This window comes from Lithobates pipiens, unplaced genomic scaffold (genome assembly GCF_037356315.1).
Source record: "Lithobates pipiens isolate NorthernLeopardFrog02 unplaced genomic scaffold, aLitPip1_a1.2 Scaffold_16, whole genome shotgun sequence".
NCBI lineage: Eukaryota > Metazoa > Chordata > Amphibia > Anura > Ranidae > Lithobates > Lithobates pipiens.
This window is the reverse complement of record NW_027507748.1, coordinates 448,757,938-448,778,075: the sequence shown is the minus strand read 5'-3', so window position 1 is coordinate 448,778,075 and position 20,138 is coordinate 448,757,938. Positions and strand designations below refer to the sequence as shown.

At 40.9% G+C, this 20,138-nt stretch overlaps 1 protein-coding gene across 1 annotated transcript in view; it reads right to left on the bottom strand.

The window, feature by feature from the left end:
- GABRG3 (gamma-aminobutyric acid type A receptor subunit gamma3) overlaps positions 1–20,138 on the bottom strand; it is a 901,118-nt gene that overhangs the window by 380,759 nt on the left and 500,221 nt on the right. The window contains exon 5 of the mRNA XM_077482776.1: positions 9,097–9,179. Within this exon, the coding sequence (XP_077338902.1) occupies positions 9,097–9,179 (83 nt within the window). The remainder of the gene's footprint in view (positions 1–9,096; positions 9,180–20,138) is intronic.

Genomic DNA, 20,138 nt, shown 5'->3' with positions numbered 1-20,138 from the left:
AAAGCTAATGCCATCTTTATTCCGGCATCATTAAGCCCTTGTACACACAGTCAGAGATTCCGACAACCAAATCTGTCGGATTTTGTCCGAAACTGTTGTATACACATGGTCGGACGAAGTTGTCGGAAAATCAGATCTTTCAGAACGTGATGACGTTATTTTGTTACGATGGGACCACGTTCAGGCTGGTAGCCAATAGCTTTGATGTAGGAATTTGATCTGAGCATGCGTGGCACTTTGTCCGATCGGAATTCTCTACACATGATCGGAGTATGTCCGATCGGAGCATTTTGTCAGAAAATATTTCCGGCAAGTTGGAAAATTTGGTCCGAAGGATATTCCGACGGAAACAGTCCGATGCAGACCACACACAGTCGGAATATCCGACAAAACACATTCCGTTGGAATCTCCGATCGTGTGTACAAGGGCTTAGTCTCAACATATGCAGTTTGTAAATGTCTAAGGGTTTATTCACACATAATAGGGGGATGTGTTCTTCTGCACTGGAGGAACATTAGTCACCACTAGGGCATATAGAGCGAGAGTGCACTGAACAGTAATAAAATTCAGATATATTGCATTTCACCACAGCACACAGCTAGGCCATGCATGTCACCTTGCACTGCAGTGCAATGCAACTCACTGTTATGTGGTGACATTAATGAAGTGTAACTTTGTGTCCTTCAAATAAAGTTGACAAAAAAAGGGAACCATATGATGTGCTGAAACATGCATTAAACTGCCCCCTACTTCCCCCTCATGTTGTTCCTGTCTCAGGTGGTGTCACTGAAAGGAGAAATGTTCCCTGCATTGTTGGTATCACAATAAGAAAAAAAAAATCCTTTTGGTGATGTCATCAAAAATAAAATAAAATGTCACTGTGTTGGTGGTGTCACTTATAGGAGAAAGTGTCCCTACATTGGTGGTGAAACTGATGAGAAAAAATATCCTTGCTTTGGAGTTGTCACTTCACAGAAACATGTCCCTACACTGGTGGGGTCACTGAAAATAAAAAATGTTCAGGTGTTGATGGTGTCACTGAAAGTAAAAACTGTTCCTGCGTTGGTGGTGTCACTGATTGGAAAAAATGTCCTTGCATTCATGGTGTCACTGAAAGTAAAAAATGTCCATGCATTCATGATGTCACTAATAATAAAAATGTCCTAGTGTGATGATGTCACATGAAGTAAAAAATGTCCCTATGTTGGTGGTGTAACTGAAAGGAAAAAAATGTGTGGATATCAGTGGTGTTACTGAAAGGAAATAATGTCCCTGCATTTGTGGTGTTACTACAAGTGGCGTCACAATAGGAAAAAAATGCACCAGAATTGGTGGAGTCACTGAAAGGAGAAAATGTTCCTGTGCTGGGTGGTATCACTGAAAGAAAAAATTGTCCCTGTGTCAGTAGTTTCACAATAAAGAAAACATTCTCCAGTGTTGGTGGTGATGATGGAAGAAAAGATTGTGCCTGCATTGGTGGGGTCACTGGAAGAAAAAAATGCTCCAACATTTTAAAGGGGGGGGGGGGGGGTGGTTGTAAAAAACAAACAGTTGAGGGAAGAGAGAGCAGAATTCCCCCTTCTGCAGCGATTGACCCTTGCTCGTTCTGACAGTAGTGGTGCTGCAATCACTCCTTTCATTGAGGAGAAGGACAAGCAGCCATATCTTCCAACATGCCCACCTAACACCGTGCCCAGGGCATGTGCTTATTTTGCCTCTCCCATTGTCCCAGCACTGAGGTCTGCTATTCCTCTCGTGTATTTGCACAGCAAGGGGTTACCTGCACAAGTGGTTACCTGCGAGGGACAAATGTCCATTCCCTGAATGCATCTGTGTGCAACCAGGGTTGGGCATTTGTATGTAACTGCAAATACCCACTTGATGTTTGGATACATGAAGACAGCTGAAACTCCTTTCAGCCCATTATTGCTTTGTATGGGCTAGACAGCCAGAGCTGTCCACAATTCAGCCAAGCTGCAGCAATACACTTTTGACTTCCAGTGTGTGCATGTTGTCCACCTGTTGTCCACGTGCCTTGACTTATATTTCTGTAGCGGACATAACCCTCGATGGGGCGGCCTTGACTTTTGGGCTTACCGGTTACCTCCGCTTGGCTTGTTCTTCCATGTCTAGGCAAGACTTTGGACGCTGAAACCATAAAAGTCCTTTAGAAAGGTTTTTATTTGCAGGGGTAACATCCAGCAAACACAGTCTCGTATGGGAACAGAGTGCAAGGGTGAAGAAACTCAGGCACCTTGAACTGCTAATCATTAGAAAGTCTCTAATGCAACCCAGAGAGTAGCCACTCGCATCTGGGCGCTTCAAAGGTGAACAAATCTGTAGCCAGAGATTATGGCAGTCAGCACCCTAATCCAGAACTTGCAAAGTCTCTGACCTTGAATAAATTTGCAACCGAAAGTGAACAGGAAACTTTCCTCAGTACCTGGAACATTCTCTGTCTCCTTGGCAGTACTGGAAAAGTGTGGATTCATTAGTGTACTTGACAACCCAGCAACCAGGCACTTCTTGGGATGCCAGCTTGTTGGCCCTCCTCCGAAGAGTCCTCCCCTGATTGCTTACATGAGCTGCGGTGCCCCTTCAGGTTGAGAGCACACCTGGATGCCTTGAATCCTCCCTCGGTTACAGCCAGTTCCAAGACTCCGGAACAGATGGACCCTTGCCCCAGACCATGCGGGTCCAATGGGGCTAGTCAAACTGACCATGTTGCGGAGCAGCACACGCTCCCATGACCGGAACCCCTAGCGGGGCTACCCCGGTCCAGATTCAGGAACAGGCAGCTCTCGCCTAACGAATGCACCCCAAATATGTGACTTCAGCCTCTTAAGTACCCTTCCCCAGACTCCTCAGCGGGGCCAGACGCACCCACTGATTGGCTCCGGAGAACACTGATACTCAAAGCGTCCAACCAGGACTAGTTCTGGTCCTGTCCTGTGCACCTAACTGTACACATGACCAGGCAGAACTCTAACACAGCCCAGCCAAACTGAGGCCGAAGTTAAACCTGCACAATCAACCCTCAGAACCCCTTTACTGTAAAGGGGAGTAAAAACGAAATGTGTACATAGCAGACATCTTGTCAAAAGTGTCGCGCTACATTTCATTAGACTTAATACAGGTTGTTTGTCTGTAGAATGAGATTTTCCAAATAGTCTTTAACTTCAGATTGACATCTATACTTTCCGTCCCTTTTCCCCAAAATGTGATATAACAATAGGAAAATTATAACCACAAATACCCCATACAGCTTCCCACAATAGTGGTGTCACTGCTCTCTCTAATTTCTAGATTGTTACTCCATTGGTAACAACCCTTAGCCCTTGTACACATGATTGGAGATTCCGACGGAATGTGTCCGATTGGAGCATTTTGCCGGATATTCCGACTGTGTGTGGTCTGCATCGGACTGTTTCCGTCGGAATATCCGTCGGACCAAATTTTCCAACTTGCCGGAAATATTTTCCGACAAAATGCTCCGATCGGACCTACTCCGATCATGTGTAGAGAATTCCGATCGGACAAAGTGCCACGCATGCTCAGATCAAATTCCTACATCAAAGCTATTGGCTACTAGCCTGAACGTAGTCCCATCGTAACGAAATAACGTCATCACTTTCTGAAAGATCGGATTTTCTGACAACTTTGTCTGACCATGTGTATGCAACAGTTTCGGACAAGATCCGTCGGACAAAATCCGACGGATTTGGTTGTCGGAATCTCCGACCGTGTGTACAAGGGCTTAAAGTGTTTGTTACCCCAACATTTCACATTTTTGATACTACACATTCTTGTAGTTGAACTTTCTGTTTGATCAAGATTATTGCTCAGAATTGAAGCTATTTTTGGTGGCTCACTCTACGCCTCTGCTGTTTTGGATTCAGAATAGAGAAATGCATTTCAGAAATAATAATACAAAGCACAATATACAGTAGATGTGTAACACAAGGCACCCTGCAGCAATCATACAGTGAAGTGAAAGCTGACTGGTTGCTCTGGGTTACTTTATTTTTCATATCATTTTTATTCTTTGCCTTGCTTTACTGTATTTTATAAAGTCAATTTTTTTATTCCATAGACTTACCATGACTATTTAGAAAATAATAAGTACTTTAGGGTACAAAACTTTGATATTTTAGTTGATTTTATTTCTTGTATTCTCCTTGCAGCTGAGATTTATTTGAAACACAATCAAGCACACTATGATTATAATAGTTATCTTCATAATATTTTTAATATTCTATGTTGCATTTTTTACAGCGTGTTTACTTGTTTTACTTTTTTTTTCAATTTAATATTGTTCCTTTTTTCCAGACACTTTCACATTTAGGCAGCCTTCAAAGGCTGCATCTGTATTATCTCTCTGCCAAAGGCTATATGTTTGATAGATGAGGAAGATTTTTAAGCTCAGCTTGATTTGATCAGTATGCAACTCCTCTTGGCATTTGATATTGTACTATAATATAAAAGCAATATGAAAGCAATATTTTATCTAAAATATTGTTTGTCATGTATGATGCCATTCCTTATTATTAAATTATATAATTGAATTAAACTGAAGCAGTGGGTTATTATCTTAGTGTCTAAATTCCATTAATTTTTGCAATACCATTTTCCAGCATATTACACGTAATACTATATTGTTTTCTACTTTTAGATTACTCCTTTACCCATCTGCCAATATTTTATTTAGATTTTGCTAATTGTTCACAATGTATGATAGTTAGAGCAGTATATTAAACTATTGCTCAAATATACTGTATAAGGCAAACAAAAAAAACTGTCATTTTTTAGTATGTATTTACCTAAGTTTTTTTTTCAACATTAAAAGTTTATTGTATGTCAAACTGACATAATCAGAAACAGTCACTTTTGGCTATAACTACATTTTATATCAATGTATATATTATACTTTATTTAAGGGCAACTCCACTTTTATAGGAAAAAAATAGCAAAAAAAAAATAATAATAATAATATAGCATATATTATTAAAAATTACCTTTCCTTTTCAATCTGCAGCTCTGTAATTTTCTGCAAAATGCAATATGGCAACCTGGAGGTGTTTTGTACAACAAAGTGTGTATAAAACTCCCCCCAACATCATTGCCTGCTTATGTGATTGGCTCAATGATTTTTCCAGAAGTCTACACCAAGATACATTAATGGCATTTTTGGTAAGATACTTCCAATAGGAAATCATGTTTAATTTCCTCATTATATCCCTGTAGGTACAGCAGCTGATTCATTATTATGAAACCATTCCCATTACACTCACTTGGCACATGAACACACACACATGGATTTCTTCAGAATAACAAAAGGTAGAAATCTGTAACAGGCAATCAGCGGGTCCGGCAGAAACCCGCTGATCGTTTGGAGAGAGGCAAAATTATGTAAACAAGGCATATCACCATTCTCCTCGTGAGGAAAATGGAGATCTTGTGTTCCTGCTAAGAAACACGGATCTCTGACTTCCTACAGTGTAATGACTGTCTTTTTATGTTAATAGCACAAAAAAAATAAAACGCAGAGGCGATCAAATACCACCAAAAGAAAGCTCTATTTTTGTAAAAAAGAGGAACATCAATTGTATTTGGGTACAGTGTTGCATGACCGCGCACTTGTCAGTTAAAGAGACGCAGTGCAGTATTGCAAAAAATGGCCTGGTCAGGAAGGGGATACAACTTTCCGGAGCTGAAGTAGTTAAAATGTAACTCTAACTGAATTTATTGCAATACTCAACTTTCATTAGGAGATGTCCCAACAGTAATTCCTTTCCACCAATAAACAATGGCAGATTTTCAGGTTGAGTGATGGCGAGCATCCATTTATCCATTTCCTCTGAGCCCAGGATTTCATGGTATTGCCCCTGGCTTGGGCTCAGATTGCTATTTCACTGAATGGCACTCAGAGATCATTACATGTGTGCCCTCTGCCACCCCCACAAGAGTATAGAAAGAACCCACAATGTCACCACACAGGCCATAGACCCTTGTGAAAAGGGTGATGTGGTTTTGGAATAACTATATTCCAATGTGTGGCCAATGTTGAGATTAATAAATAATTTGCATGACCATGTATAATGCTCTTTGTTGTGCGTGTAGTCCAACAATGAGACAATCTCAAAGAACACATCTATCCAGCTATAGCATTGTGCAAAAGTTTTAGACAGGTGTAAAGACATTCTGTAAAGTAAAAATGCTTTCATAAATATATACAGTACTTTAATTGTATATATTTTTTATCAATTTACAAAATCCGAAGTTGGCGAACAGAAGAAAAATCAAAATCAATTCAAATCTAATCTAAATCAATATTTGATGTGATTATCCTTTGGCTTCAAATCTTCTAGGTACACTTGCACACAGTTTTTGAAGGAACTCAGCTGGTAGAACAAACTACAAATCTACTGTGGATGTAGGCTGCCCCAAAACCTTCTGTCTCTTCATGTAATCCCAGACAGACTCAATGATGAAATATAGGCAGATAATTATCTATCATGCCCTACCGTCAGGGGGGCATGTGATTGGTCCTAAATTCGCCACTGACCTTACAATCTCAATGCATTTTAATACATGTTTCCACAACGCAAAATAAAACCAATTCAGCAAAAAATATATGTTTTTTGACTTATAAACTGAACAGATCTTTACACAAGTTACATTTTTTACAAAAAGTTTAGACCTCAAGTGAATGTAATTTAACAGAAAAAAAAACAAAAGTACACATTACATCAACCAAGCCAATTCATTATTATTTAACTATAACACGGAAATTATATAATATAAGTTATAGACGTTAGCTTAATGCATGTTAAATGAAAAAATTAGCACATAGAGAATAATCAGACTGAACAAAACTATGAATAATAATTTTTAGAGTATAATATAGTGTTTTCATATTGACCAGCCAATATGAAATGCAATTTACTACAGAACATGTTTCCATACCATTGAGTTTATGGTTGCATCCCTTATCTGGGCATCAAGTGGTTATCTTGCTTCCCAGATCTTTGCTATATTTACCTACCCAGACTCAGCAAGAGTGTAAAGAATATGACCAATCCTCTGTTTCCTGGACAGGTAGGATTGTCATTGGTAAAATTATGATCCTACATAGAATACTTTATGTATTTTGTACAGTTATTAAATCTGTGCCCTATAACGTTTTCCTTAACTACAGGCCATTCTTAAGCCTATTACAGTGCTGATTGGGAGTTGATCGGCAAACCTTTCTGGGTCATGTCCCTTTTTGACAGAAGCTAGGCAAACAGCCGGCTTCTGTTAGACCAACTGCAGTACACATGGGCCAAAATGTTGGCCGGTTTCTTTTGAACCGGCTGATGCCATCCGAAATTCAGCTCATGTGTACTAGGCTTTAATAATTTTAAATAAAGAGGCCTAGGGTAAATAAACAACTTATATTTCCCTACACAAGTTGTGGCAGTATGGGAGCTCTCAATATCTCAAATTATTGCAAAACTGTGATATTAGATCAGCTACAAATCTAGTGGAACGTAGAGTATACAAACAATGGGTCTACACGGAAAGTGAATGTAATATGATTAGATGCTGTCTTTCTTCTGTTTATGAACTTCCATATTAAATCCCAAAATTAATCTGCCCACCCATTTATTATCAATTAAAATTTCTTTGGAAACATTGCAGTCCTTCCACCAGAGCAGGGGGCAATCATCTATGATCTATACTTGATCTTCCACTCTTGGTTATTTCTGCTCTCATACTTGTTGCTAACCTACTTAATTGGTACACAGCTGGGGTGACCAAAGTTGCCAAATTAGTTACCGAATAATTGTTAAACAGGTCATTCTTGATTGGGAATGCCTTCCTTTTTTAATACCTAAACCTTGCCTTTCTGCTCTTAAAATGGTGTTCTTATGCATCACAGCTTATGAATGCTTTGTGATTTCTTTATGGGTTTTTTTTCTGTCATAGCAGGCTATTCTTATGCATAGTTATTACTTTTGTCAAACTGATTTTGTTATGCACATATTAGTGCTTTCCACACGTACCTGTGGCTTATATTGGCCTAAAAAACAAATAATTGTTCAGGTTACAAGAAAATTAAGCCCTATTTGAATTTTAGAAAGCACCCTGTGTCTCTAAATACATCTTGATTTGGATCTCTGCAACTTCCAGTTCCCAGGACCTCCCACTTGATATTCCAAAAGGGTTTTACTGCCTCTTTGCAGTCTCCATTTATTTTCCATTGCAGGTAATGCTGCCAGTGGTGTGAAAGTTGTGCAACATAGGCGATCAGCACCATTTAATATTTGGATACTTTGCAGTTAGAGTTCCTGGGAAACCAATGGTATTTAAACCCGTCATAACCTACTTCTCTATTCAGAAACTCAGTTTTTTGGGGTTGAACCTGTGTTAAATGGTCCTAAATTTAGTAAGTATGAAATTAATCAGCATTCACATTTCTTACCTGGTTTCTTGTTGGTCAGCTTTGCATCATTAAGAGAACAGTGGTATTTAGATATGTGGATAAAGAAAACTAAAACAAGTATCCTATAAATAGTATGAGCAATATTATATTTGGAATATACCATCCCATCTGTCCATCATAGCAAATATTTTTTCTTCCCACCCTTGAGTATTTATATTATTATTCATGGTATTTAATCTCGAAGAGTCTCAGGTTTAATACTTTTCCTAAATTTCATATTTTTCTCCTTTTGGCTGAACTGCAGTGGCATGCCTCAGTAAGTAACATGTTATATACATTATTACCTACTTTCATTTGGGAAATGTAGATGACATATTTATGTTTAAAAGTTAACAGAGCTATTTAGTCGTGATGGTGCAAATGAAAATCTGCAGATATCCTTAAAAAAAAACAGAAAAAGCAAAACATCTAAAATATGAACTGACTGAAGTGCCAAACAGATCATAGTACACATGAATATACAAGCAAGCAGCAAGAGACGTTCACAATTTACTGCAAACACAGCAAAAAATCTTGCACTTTGGAAACAAGGCATACATATCAAATGATACATTGCATAAAATCTCTCAACCAGGGAATATTGGTCTGACACAGAGTGAATACTTACAGCTGGAGAATATGAGTGGGCAGGAATGTTCATCCATAGGAAAGTTGTGCAGCTGAAGTTGACATTCAGCATTGATGGTAAGCCTAGAACAAAATAAAGCATTACTTGAATACATTTCCAGTGGAAATCTGTTATTTCCCATTACTTTACAATGAACAAATACAATGAAATGACAGTAAAAAAAAATTATCACATGAAAACATTTACCGTAAGTGGCAAATAAGATGCACAAAAACCCATCCTGAATTTTTATTGGACATACAACCTGATTCATTAAAGGGTGCAATTAGTTTGCATGCCTTAGTTTTTTTTTCACATACTAAAATTTTTTAAGCTCAACTAAAAAATTTAGCACTTTAATTTTTTCGTTTTTTGACATACAAAATTGATTGAAAAAAAAATATGCTTGCATATTTGCACAGGCTAAGTGCAAATGCACATTTGGCAACTGGTGTTTACGTTTCTGTTTAAAGTAGCTGTGTATCATAAGCGATTGCGTTGTTTTAAAGAAAACACTGGTTTTACTTTTTTTTTCATACTTTGAGGCATCTAACTGCTGTGGATCTCATTCAGCCTCTTTGCAACCACTTTCTGCCTACATGCATTATTTCCAGTGATGTCTGCATGGCATTTCTCAGAACAGGTGACCTGATGGTGGCAACAGTGGACTAGACTTGAATAATGTGTGTAACGTGACAATGCCTACTGAGATGTGCCGGTTTTAATCATCAACTATGTGAGTTGCCAATCGTTGTACCTTCATTAAATATTACCATATTGCTACACTTATGCCGCATACACACGACCGGATTTTCCAGAAGGAAAGGTCAGACGGAATCATTTCATCAGATACTCCGATCATGTGTGGGCTTCAGCGGACTTTTTTTTCAAAAATTCTGACTGACCTAGAAATAGAACATGTTTTAAATCTTTCCGAACGAATAAATTTCTATCGGGAAAACCGTTCGTCTGTATACTATTCCGACGGACCAAAACGACACAAGGGCAGCTATTGGCTACTGGCTATTGAACTTCCTTTTCTAGTCCCGTCATATGTCATCATGTTCTAAACGAACAGACTTTGGTGCGAGTGTGTGTAGGCAAGTCCATTTCAGCAGAACTCTGTCGGAAAGACTTCTGACGGAAAGTCCGGTCATGTGTAAACGGCATTAGAGGCACCTCTCTTCTCTTTTATACTCTGTAGCTCCTTCTGGATTTTGCTTCTAATCCCCTTGTGGAGGCTGCCATTTGTGAATGGACATTTTAAGGTTACACAACCTATCACATTGCTAGAATCTTTTTATATGGACTATAAACTGAAGGACCCAAGAATAAATGGTTGTGGAACGAATCATCAGAGTTTCCAATATTTCTTATGGGGAAATTTGCTTTGATATGCAAGTGTTTTGGATTACAAGCATGTTTCTGGAACAAATTATGGTCACAATCCAAGGTTTTACTGTACTTTTGAAATTAAGACAGCTTACTGGTGAAAGCAGGTGATATTGAGCAGCTGATAAACAAGATAAAGAAAACATTTTTCTAAAGGGAAATAAACTGTGCACTTTGCAAGTGCAATTGCATTTGTTTTAATCAGAGCTTAGTGAATGTGGTGAAGCTTCATTTTTTAAAGAATACCCAACTGGATGCAATGTAAATAAATGCAAAGTAAATAGATGCAATGTAAATAAATGAGTGATGGAAATTAGGTGATTGGGTGATGGAAATCATCATTAATTTACTTTAGAACCCTAAATATAAGTATAGCTTGCTTAAAAGAGAAGTAGTGCTTTTATTTAGTTTTTTAGAATTATACTTACCTAAGTGGATGCAGCATGGGTCCGATGCTGCATCTGTCCCCCGCCGGCTCTAACATTGAGAAAAGAGTGATCTAACAGCTCGGTTCTCAGAGATCCCTGAGCAGAGAGCTGGTAACTGTCAGCTTTCACTAACTGGAGAGCTGCGCTTTGGAGGGGGTGGAAGCAGCCGTCTCAGGCTTTCAGTGTCTTAATGAAAGGCTGAGCCTGGTGCCGATCCAGGCATGTGGGCGGGTCCTGACTTAATTTTCGTGATCTGGACTGGCCTTGTGACATCATTGAAAGTGGGCTTCAGCCCACTATCTGCTGAAAACGGGTCACAGGAGTGCAGAATTAATTGCACTCCTGTGATCCACAGGAGAAATACAGCCAAACAAGCTTTGGCTGTACTTCTCCTTTAACTTTTTTGGTGAAGAAAGAATTGTAGTTATTGTAGTCCAAGGTGTACAAGGTGATCTATGCATCAGAGACATACTGTATGTCATATGTCATTTTGGTAAACAAAATTATATTTGTTTTCTCACCAGTTGTGGGCATTGGGCATGCTATGTACACCGAAAAAAAAAAAAGTACCAGAACCACACAAGGCATACATAGCACACCCTCAGATTGATTTACTAAAACTGGAGAGTGCAAAATCTGGTGCAACTCTACATAGAAACCAAAACCAGCATCCAGGCTATTTTTTTTTGTCAAAGCTTAATTGAACAAGTTTGAAGCTGTTTGGCTACCATGCACAACAGCACCAGATTTTGCACACTTTAGTTGTAGTAGATCAACTCTTGTAGTAGTAATCTGTAGTATCTGTAGTAGGGATGAGCTTCGAGTTCGAGTCGAACTCATGTTCGACTCGAACATTGCCTGTTCGCCTGTTCAGCGAACAATGAACAATTTGGGCTGTTCGCGGCAAATTCGAAAAGCCGGAACACTCTATACAAGTCTATGGGAGAAATCTAAAGTGCTAATTTTAACGGGTAATATGCAGGTTACTGTCCTAAAAAGTGTTTGGGGACCCGGGTCCTGCCCCAGGGGACATGGATCAATGCAAAAAAAAGTTTTAAAAACAGCCGTTTTTTCAGGAGCAGTGATTTTAATAATGATTAAAGTGAAACAATAAAAGTGTAATATTCCTTTAAATTTCGTAGCTGGGGGGTATCTATAGTATGCCTGTGAAGGCGCGCATGTTTCTGGTGCTTAGAACTGTCCCTGCACAAAGTGTCATTTGTGCAGGAAAAAAAGTCTTTTAAAATCACTTGCGGCTATATTGTCGGCTCCCCGTAATACAGAGAACACTCAATGAGTGTTCTCTGTATGAGCCGACAATTCATTCATTCATTGATAAAAAAAAAAAAAAAAGCGTGGGGGTTCCCCTAAATTCAATTACCAGGCCCTTCAGGTCTGACATGGATATTAAGGGGAACCCTGTGTCAAATTTAAAAAGAAAATTGACGTGGGGGTCCCCCTAAATATCCATACCAGACCCTTCAGGTCTGATATGGATATTAAGGGGAACCCTGCATCAAATGAAAAAAAAAAATTGATGTGGGGGTCCCCCTAAAAATCCATACTAGACCCTTTATCCGAGCACGCAACCTGGCAGGCCGCAGGAAAAGAGGGGGAGACGAGAGAGCGACCCCCTCCCTCCTGAACTGTACCGGGCCACATACCCTCAACATTGGGAGGATGCTTTGGGGGTCTGTGACCCCTCAAAGCACCTTGTCCCCATGTTGATGAGGACAAGGGCCTCATCCTCACAACCCTGGCCGGTGGTTGTGAGGGTCTGCGGGCGGGGGGCTTATAAGAATCTGGAAGCCCCCTTTAACAAGGGGACCCCCAGATCCCGCCCCCCCTGTTTGAAATGGTAAGGGGGTACAAAAGTACCCCTACCATTTCACAAAGAAAGTGTAAAAATGGTTAAATAAGACAAACACACTTTTGAAAAATTCCTTTATTAAAAATAAAAAATAAAGATTCCAGCGGTGCTAATCCACTCTTGCTATCCAGCGACGAATCTCCGGGGTCCCGCGATGGATGATCATATCCAGCGACAGGGGATCTCTCAGTCCAGCGCTGTCCATACATCCGTCTTCTGTCTCCACTGCGGAGACACTGCGGCGATCCCAGCGCTGACGTTTTTTATATTAGGAGGGCGGGGCCACCTGTCACCTGACCCCACCCCCTCTGACACTTGTGAGGGGAGCCAGGGGTTCCCCAGTGACGTATGGGTGACCCCGCCCCCTCTGATGTAAGGGAAACCTGCTTACATCAGAGAGGGCGGGGTCACCCATACGTCACTGGGGAACCCCTGGCTTCCCTCACCAGCGTCAGAGGGGCGGGGTCAGGTGACGGATGGCCCCGCCCTCCTAATATAAGTAACGTCAGCGTTGGGATCTCCTCAGTGTCTCCGCAGTGGAGACAGAAGACAGATGTAAGGACAGCGCTGGACTGAGAGATCCCCCGTCGCTGGATATGATCATCCATCGCTGGACCCCGGAGATTCGTCGCTGGATAGCAAGAGCGGATTAGCACCGCTGGAATCTTTTTTTTATTTTTTTTATTTTTAATAAAGGAATTTTTCAAAAGTGTGTTTGTCTTATTTAACAATTTTTACACTTTCTTTGTGAAATGGTAGGGGTACTTTTGTACCCCCTTACCATTTCAAACAGGGGGGGCGGGATCTGGGGGTCCCCTTGTTAAAGGGGGCTTCCAGATTCTGATAAGCCCCCCGCCCGCAGACCCTCACAACCGCCGGCCAGGGTTGTGAGGATGAGGCCCTTGTCCTCATCAACATGGGGACAAGGTGCTTTGAGGGGTCACAGACCCCCAAAGCATCCTCCCAATGTTGAGGGTATGTGGCCTGGTACGGTTCAGGAGGGAGGGGGGCCGCTCTCTCGCCCCCCCCTCTTTTCCTGCGGCCTGCCAGGTTGCGTGCTCGGATAAAGGGTCTGGTATGGATTTTTAGGGGGACCCCATGTCAATTTTTTTTTATTTGATGCGGGGTTCCCCTTAATATCCATATCAGACTTGAAGGGTCTTGTATGGATATTTAGGGGGACCCTCACGTCATTTTTTTTTTTAATTTGACACGGGGTTCCCCTTAATATCCATGTCAGACCTGAAGGGCCTGGTAATTGAATTTAGGGGAACCCCCACGCTTTTTTTTTTTATCAATGAATGAATGAATTGACGGCTAATACAGAGAACACTCATTGAGTGTTCTCTGTATTACGGGGAGCCGACAATATAGCCGCAAGTGATTTTAAAAGACTTTTTTTCCTGCACAAATTACACTTTGTGCAGGGACAGTTCTAAGCACGGGAAACATGCGCCCCTTCACAGGCATACTATAGATACCCCCCAGGTACCACATTTAAAGGAATATTACACTTTTATTGTTTCACTTCAATCATTATTAAATCAGTGCTCCTGAAAAAACTTCAGTTTTTAAAACTTTTTTTTGCATTGATCCATGTCCCCTGGGGCAGGACCCAGGTCCCCAAACACTTTTTAGGACAGTAACTTGCATATTACCCTTTAAAATTAGCACTTTAGATTGTGAACGTTCGAGTCCCATAGACTTTAATAGGGTTCTAAAGTTCACACGAAGTTTAGGTCTGTTTGCAGGTTCTGGTGCGAACCGAACAGGGGGGTGTTCGGCTCATCCCTAATCTGTAGTAAATCAAGTCTTTCTCTTCTGCTGCCACTACCCCACTCCTTCACTTTTGGAGTTGATGTGTTATAGAAAAACTAGTAAAGAACAAAAAACTGACCTTCTGAACGGGATACAAAATAACATTGAAATTACTCTGTTCCATTCATCAAATGTGTGACTGTTGATCTACATATGGTATCAGTTAAAGTGACCTCAAGACAAAAGAAAAACATTTTAACAACATTTATACCTATTTAACCCCTATCAACACTTTTTAAATTTTCATTTTTAACCACTTGCCGCCTGCCATATAGCAAAATGATGGCGGCAAAGGGGTTGTGTTATCCTGATCGGACGTCATATAATATGATCAGGATAACAGAGCTGGGAGCACGCATCGCAGCGATCAGAGGTGTTGTGTGTCAGTCTGACACACTGTAACTCCAATTGTGGTATGGAGCCTCTGACAGAGGCTTCTTACCACGTGATCAGTTGTGACCAATCACAGCTGATCATCTTGTGAACCAGGAAGTGCCGGTAAATGGCTTTCCTCAGTTCACGCTGACAGGGAGAGCCAATTGGAAGGTCTCCCTGTCAGAAGGGGGGTCTGTGCAGATAATCAGCACATTGATTATCAGCACAGCACCCATCAAAAGGTGCCCATCAGCTGCCAATCAGTGCCCATCGTCTGTCAGCCTGTCTCCCTCTATAAACACCTGACAGTGCCCATAAAACTGTGACCAGTGCCCACAACAGTGCCAATCAGTGCCCCATCAAAGTGCGAATCAGTGCCACTCAGTAATTCCTGTCAGTAGCTCCTCATCAGTACCGCCTATCCAGTGCCACCTATCAATACCCATCAGTTCCCATCAGTGCTACCTATCAGTGTCGCCTATCAGTGCCACCTATCAGTGCTGTCAGTGCTGCCTATCAGTGCCTATCAGTTTTTATTTAATTTGTTTATATCGCAAAAATCAAAACCCGCAAGTGATCAAATACCACCAAAAGAAAGCTCTTTTTGTGGGAACAAAATGGGAAAAAGTGTTGCATAATTGTCATTCAAAGTGCGTTGAAAGCTAAAAATTGTCCTGGGCAGGAAGGGGCAAAAATGCCTGGTATTGAAGTGGTTAAATTAAAGGAAAAACGTATTCATTTGTGAATAACTTTGCAATGATTCCTACCAGAATTATAATTTTAGTTTTGTCATAAACAGGACAAATTATAGTACAACATTTATACTTTTTGTATAACTAATTTTAAATCAAACAGCATTTTTTAATGTTATAATTATGGTTTGGTACATGGCCACAATATTGCTGACTGGTTTTTCTTTCAGAATAAACTGTTTGAGAAACATTTGTGCCTGTCTAAGACCTTTTACACACGGTTGGAGATTCCGACAACCAAATCCGTCTGAGTAATTCCGACGGATTAATTCCGGAAGAGGTCCGGAAGTGATGTTGCATTCACACGGTCGGACTAAGTTGTCGGAAAATCCGATTGTACATAACCTGATGACGTTATTTCGTTATGACGGGACTACGTTCAGGCTAGTAGCCAATAGCTTTGGTCTAGGAATTTGATCTGAGCATGCATGGCACTTTGTCCGTCGGAGTAGGCTACACATGATCGGAGTATGTCCGATAGGAGCATTTTGTCGGAAAATTTTACCAGTAAGTTGGAAAACTTGGTCCGTCGGATATTCCGACGGAAACAGTCCCATGCAGACCACACACAGTCGGAATATCCGACAAAACGGTCCGATAGGAAACATTCCGTTGGAATCTCCGACCGTGTGTACAAGGGCTAACATTGTTCTTCCTCAACTATTTACAGAACTAAACTTAATAAACAATTCAAAAAAAATAAAAAAAGCATACAGCATTTCAGATGGTAAAATATAAAGTACTAGCAACAAGGATACTATTTTTTTTTATAGGCTGTTAAGTCTGCAACATGTTTACACTGTGTTTTAAAGAGAAATTGAACTTAAAAATTTGAGCCCAGAGAAAGCAGAGGGCAAAAACTAGTAACTAGTAGTTATGAGATAATCTACTTGGGTTGGATTAGAGTGCATGTCCAGCAAACATATCTGCAAGTTATACAAAATAAAATAAATTGCAGCCATATTAAAATACCAATATTTGACTTTATATGAAGTGCATAACATATGTAAACAAACACAATAATATTATATGAAACTGAAATATCTTCAATAGAGATGAGTGTCCATTATCCATATCGTTATACAAGTGTTGTGAATGACATCAAGATCATTGTGAGAATCTCTTCCACCATGTGAGCAAATAGGATGGCTGCCAGATTAAGCAGCATTCACACTCACTGTCTTGGGTGCAGGCTTGTGTAGAAGTAATCCATGTATATATGATACCCTTTTTGAATAGTGGAAATGCCAGGCCCAGACAATTTGTCCACTTGTGCTGATGAAGGTTGGGCACTCAGGGGGCTAGAGCTGGGAATCTTTGCCTTTGTACACATGGAAAACATACAAATACCCCGTGGCTCTTTCACAGAGCTTGTAGGACTTTACTCCATATCTGGCCCTTTTACTGGGAATGTACTGCTTGGTTCCTAGCCAGCCAGTGAAGTGGACAAGGGACTCATCTAAACAGATTTCTCTGTCAGGGACATTCAGCCAATCTCTGGGAAAAAAAAAATAATTAGGGGTGAATTTTGTAGAGCTTATCTTAGCCAGGACGATCTCTGAGAGGGCACTGTCAATTATCACTAAAATGGAGGAAGCACATGATCATGTGTGTAAGGAGAAGAGAACAGTGAGTTATCGGTCTTTGTTTACATTAGTAATCAGCTGTGATTTGGAACACAGCAGATAATCTTCAGATATGTTGACCAAGGCGAAGACATGGGAAAAAAATTAACCAGGAGGCAATTTAAATAGCCTGAAGGAGCTGGCTGACGAGCATGAAATGATCACCAGGTGAGGCAATATGGAACGATGAGTGATGGCAATTAGCCAACAGCTGAGCACTGAGGAGGGAGGGCTGAGCCCAGTTCTGACAGTTTCTTCCAGGTTCGTGGGCTCCGGCGATGTAAGTGGCCAGATCCGCGATGACATCACGCATGGCACAGGGCTCGAAAGGAACAGCACCCGTGTTCCTTTAGCGAGCATGCGCCAGTGATGTCACTCACTGCATGTAATGTAAATATCTCCTAAACGGTACATGTTTAGGAGATATTTACACTACCTATAGGTAAGGTAATCCCTATTATAGGCTTATCTATAGGTAAATGTCTGCAGAGGACATTTACTTCCTCTTTAACCTAGTTAAAAGAAGGCAACCATTTTATTAGGTTTTTCCTTTCTTGTGTCAGAGCCTCCAGGAAGGAGAACAGTGATCACCACCATGGTGACATCACCAAATCTCTTTTTAAATGTCCTGACACTAGTAGTCAGAGGAAACAGTCTCACACTCATACTGCAATTGTACTACAGTTTAAGACACAGATGAAAGTACAGGAGTGTCTAAACAGCCTCACATACTAGCAAGTGCACTGCTATATTTTTAGAATGATTTCCAGGCAAAACTTAGATTTTTCAGTAATGTTACCATTTGCCCTAGTTTCCCAGGGACAGCTCCAATTTGGAGGAGCATTCTGGCATGTTCCCAGCCATGATTGTGTATTTATGGGTCAGGAAACACTGGACACCTTCGCTGCCATTGTGCTCTTGCTGGGTGTCCACTGTTCCTTTAAGGGGGCTTGGGCAGCCTCCAGGCTCACCTGCGCCACATCTATCCATTCCATGCATGTGCTTCCACTGTGGAGACACTTATATATTTGTAGTGTTGGTACTGCAAGCAGCACAGGGTGCCGTGACGAGGCCTTGCAGCTTTCACATGCGTTTGAAAATGTGTGCTAACTAAACCCCTGCTTTTAACAGATGGTTAGACAGGTTAATTTGGTTGGTCAGTAGACTGGTTGGTGAGTTGAGCTATGGAATTGTTTTTGTCTTACATGTATATGCCCTCCATGTGCTCCTTACTGTCCAGGCCAGTTAGGGGTGTGGGCAGTGGGGCCAGTTTTTTTGTTACTGTTCGTATATATGGGTCGGGGACACACTGGACACCTTTGCTGCCATTTTGCTGTTGCTGGGTGTCCAGTGTGCTCCTGTTCCTTTAAGGAGGCTTGGGCAGACTCCAGGCTCATCTGTCCCACATCTATACATTCCATGCATGTGCTTCCACTGTGGAGACACTTATAAATTTGTAGTGCTAGGACTGCAAGTAACACAGGGTGCCGTGACGAAGCCTTGCAGCTTTCACATGCGTTTGAAAATGTGTGCTAACTAAACCCCTGCTTTTAACAGATGGTTGGACGGCTTATTTGGTTGGTCAGCAGACTGGTTGGTGAGTTGAGCTATGGAATTGTTTTTGTCTAACATGATTGTGCATGTGTAGAAATATGAACTGGTTTTCTTTTCTTTTTTTGGCTATGGAGTCTGGCAGTGCCATTTTGGGATCGCCAAGACGATTGAACAGGGGCATGTCTCAGACTTTGTTAGTAATAATAATTTATTTACTTTTTCCTGACCCCTGCATCCTTTATGTTACAAGCTCTTGACCGCTTCACTCTGTGCATTACAAACTCCTGACTTTCGCAATGTTACAGACTCCTGACCCCTGCACTGTGTGCACTTGTTATACCCCATTATGCCCCTACCACTGTTAGTTCAATTTGGTCACACAATTTACGGAAGCTTTACTATTTCTCTATTTATGGTTCTCTAGGTATTATTTTACACCTTGAATTTCTGTCTCTTGTTCCAAAAGTATGTGACCAATTATGTAAGGCATATTAAAAATGGGGAGCGGGTTGTGGGGGAGGCTATAAAGGATTGTCTGTATTTTGGGGTGTGGTTAAAAGTGGGTGTGGTCAGTAGGATGTCCTCAGATTTCATTAAAAAAATCTGTTAACCTTATTGTTCAGTGTCCTGCATAGCATACTTAGCATTTCTAGAAGTTTAAAATGAACATAGATAACCCTAACCCTATCTTTGCCCTTGTACACACGGTTTGACAATCCGTTGGATTTTGTCCGACGGATTTTGTCCGAAACTGTTGCATACACACGGTCGGACAAAGTTGACGGAAAATCCGATTGTACATAACGTGATCACGTTATTTCCTTATGACGGGACTACGTTCAGGCTAGTAGCCAATAGCTTTGGTCTAGGAATTTGATCTGAGCATGCGTGGCACTTTGTCCGTCGGAGTAGACTACACATGATCGGAGTATGTCCGATCGGAGCATTTTGTCGAAAATTTTATGGACAAATTGGAAAACTTGGTCCGTCGGATACTCAGATGGAAACAGTCCGATGGAGACCACACACAGTCGGATTATCCGACAAAACGGTCCGATAGGACACATTCCGTCGGAACCTCCGGCTGTGTTTACAAGGGCTTTGACATAAATCTTTGTTGCAAAGTAACTGATCATCATACGTTTTCAATAAATCAAAGTGATTACCATGTGAGTGCTGCTGCTGCTATGGTGATAAATAGATTTTTTGATAAATCCATTCGTTGTCA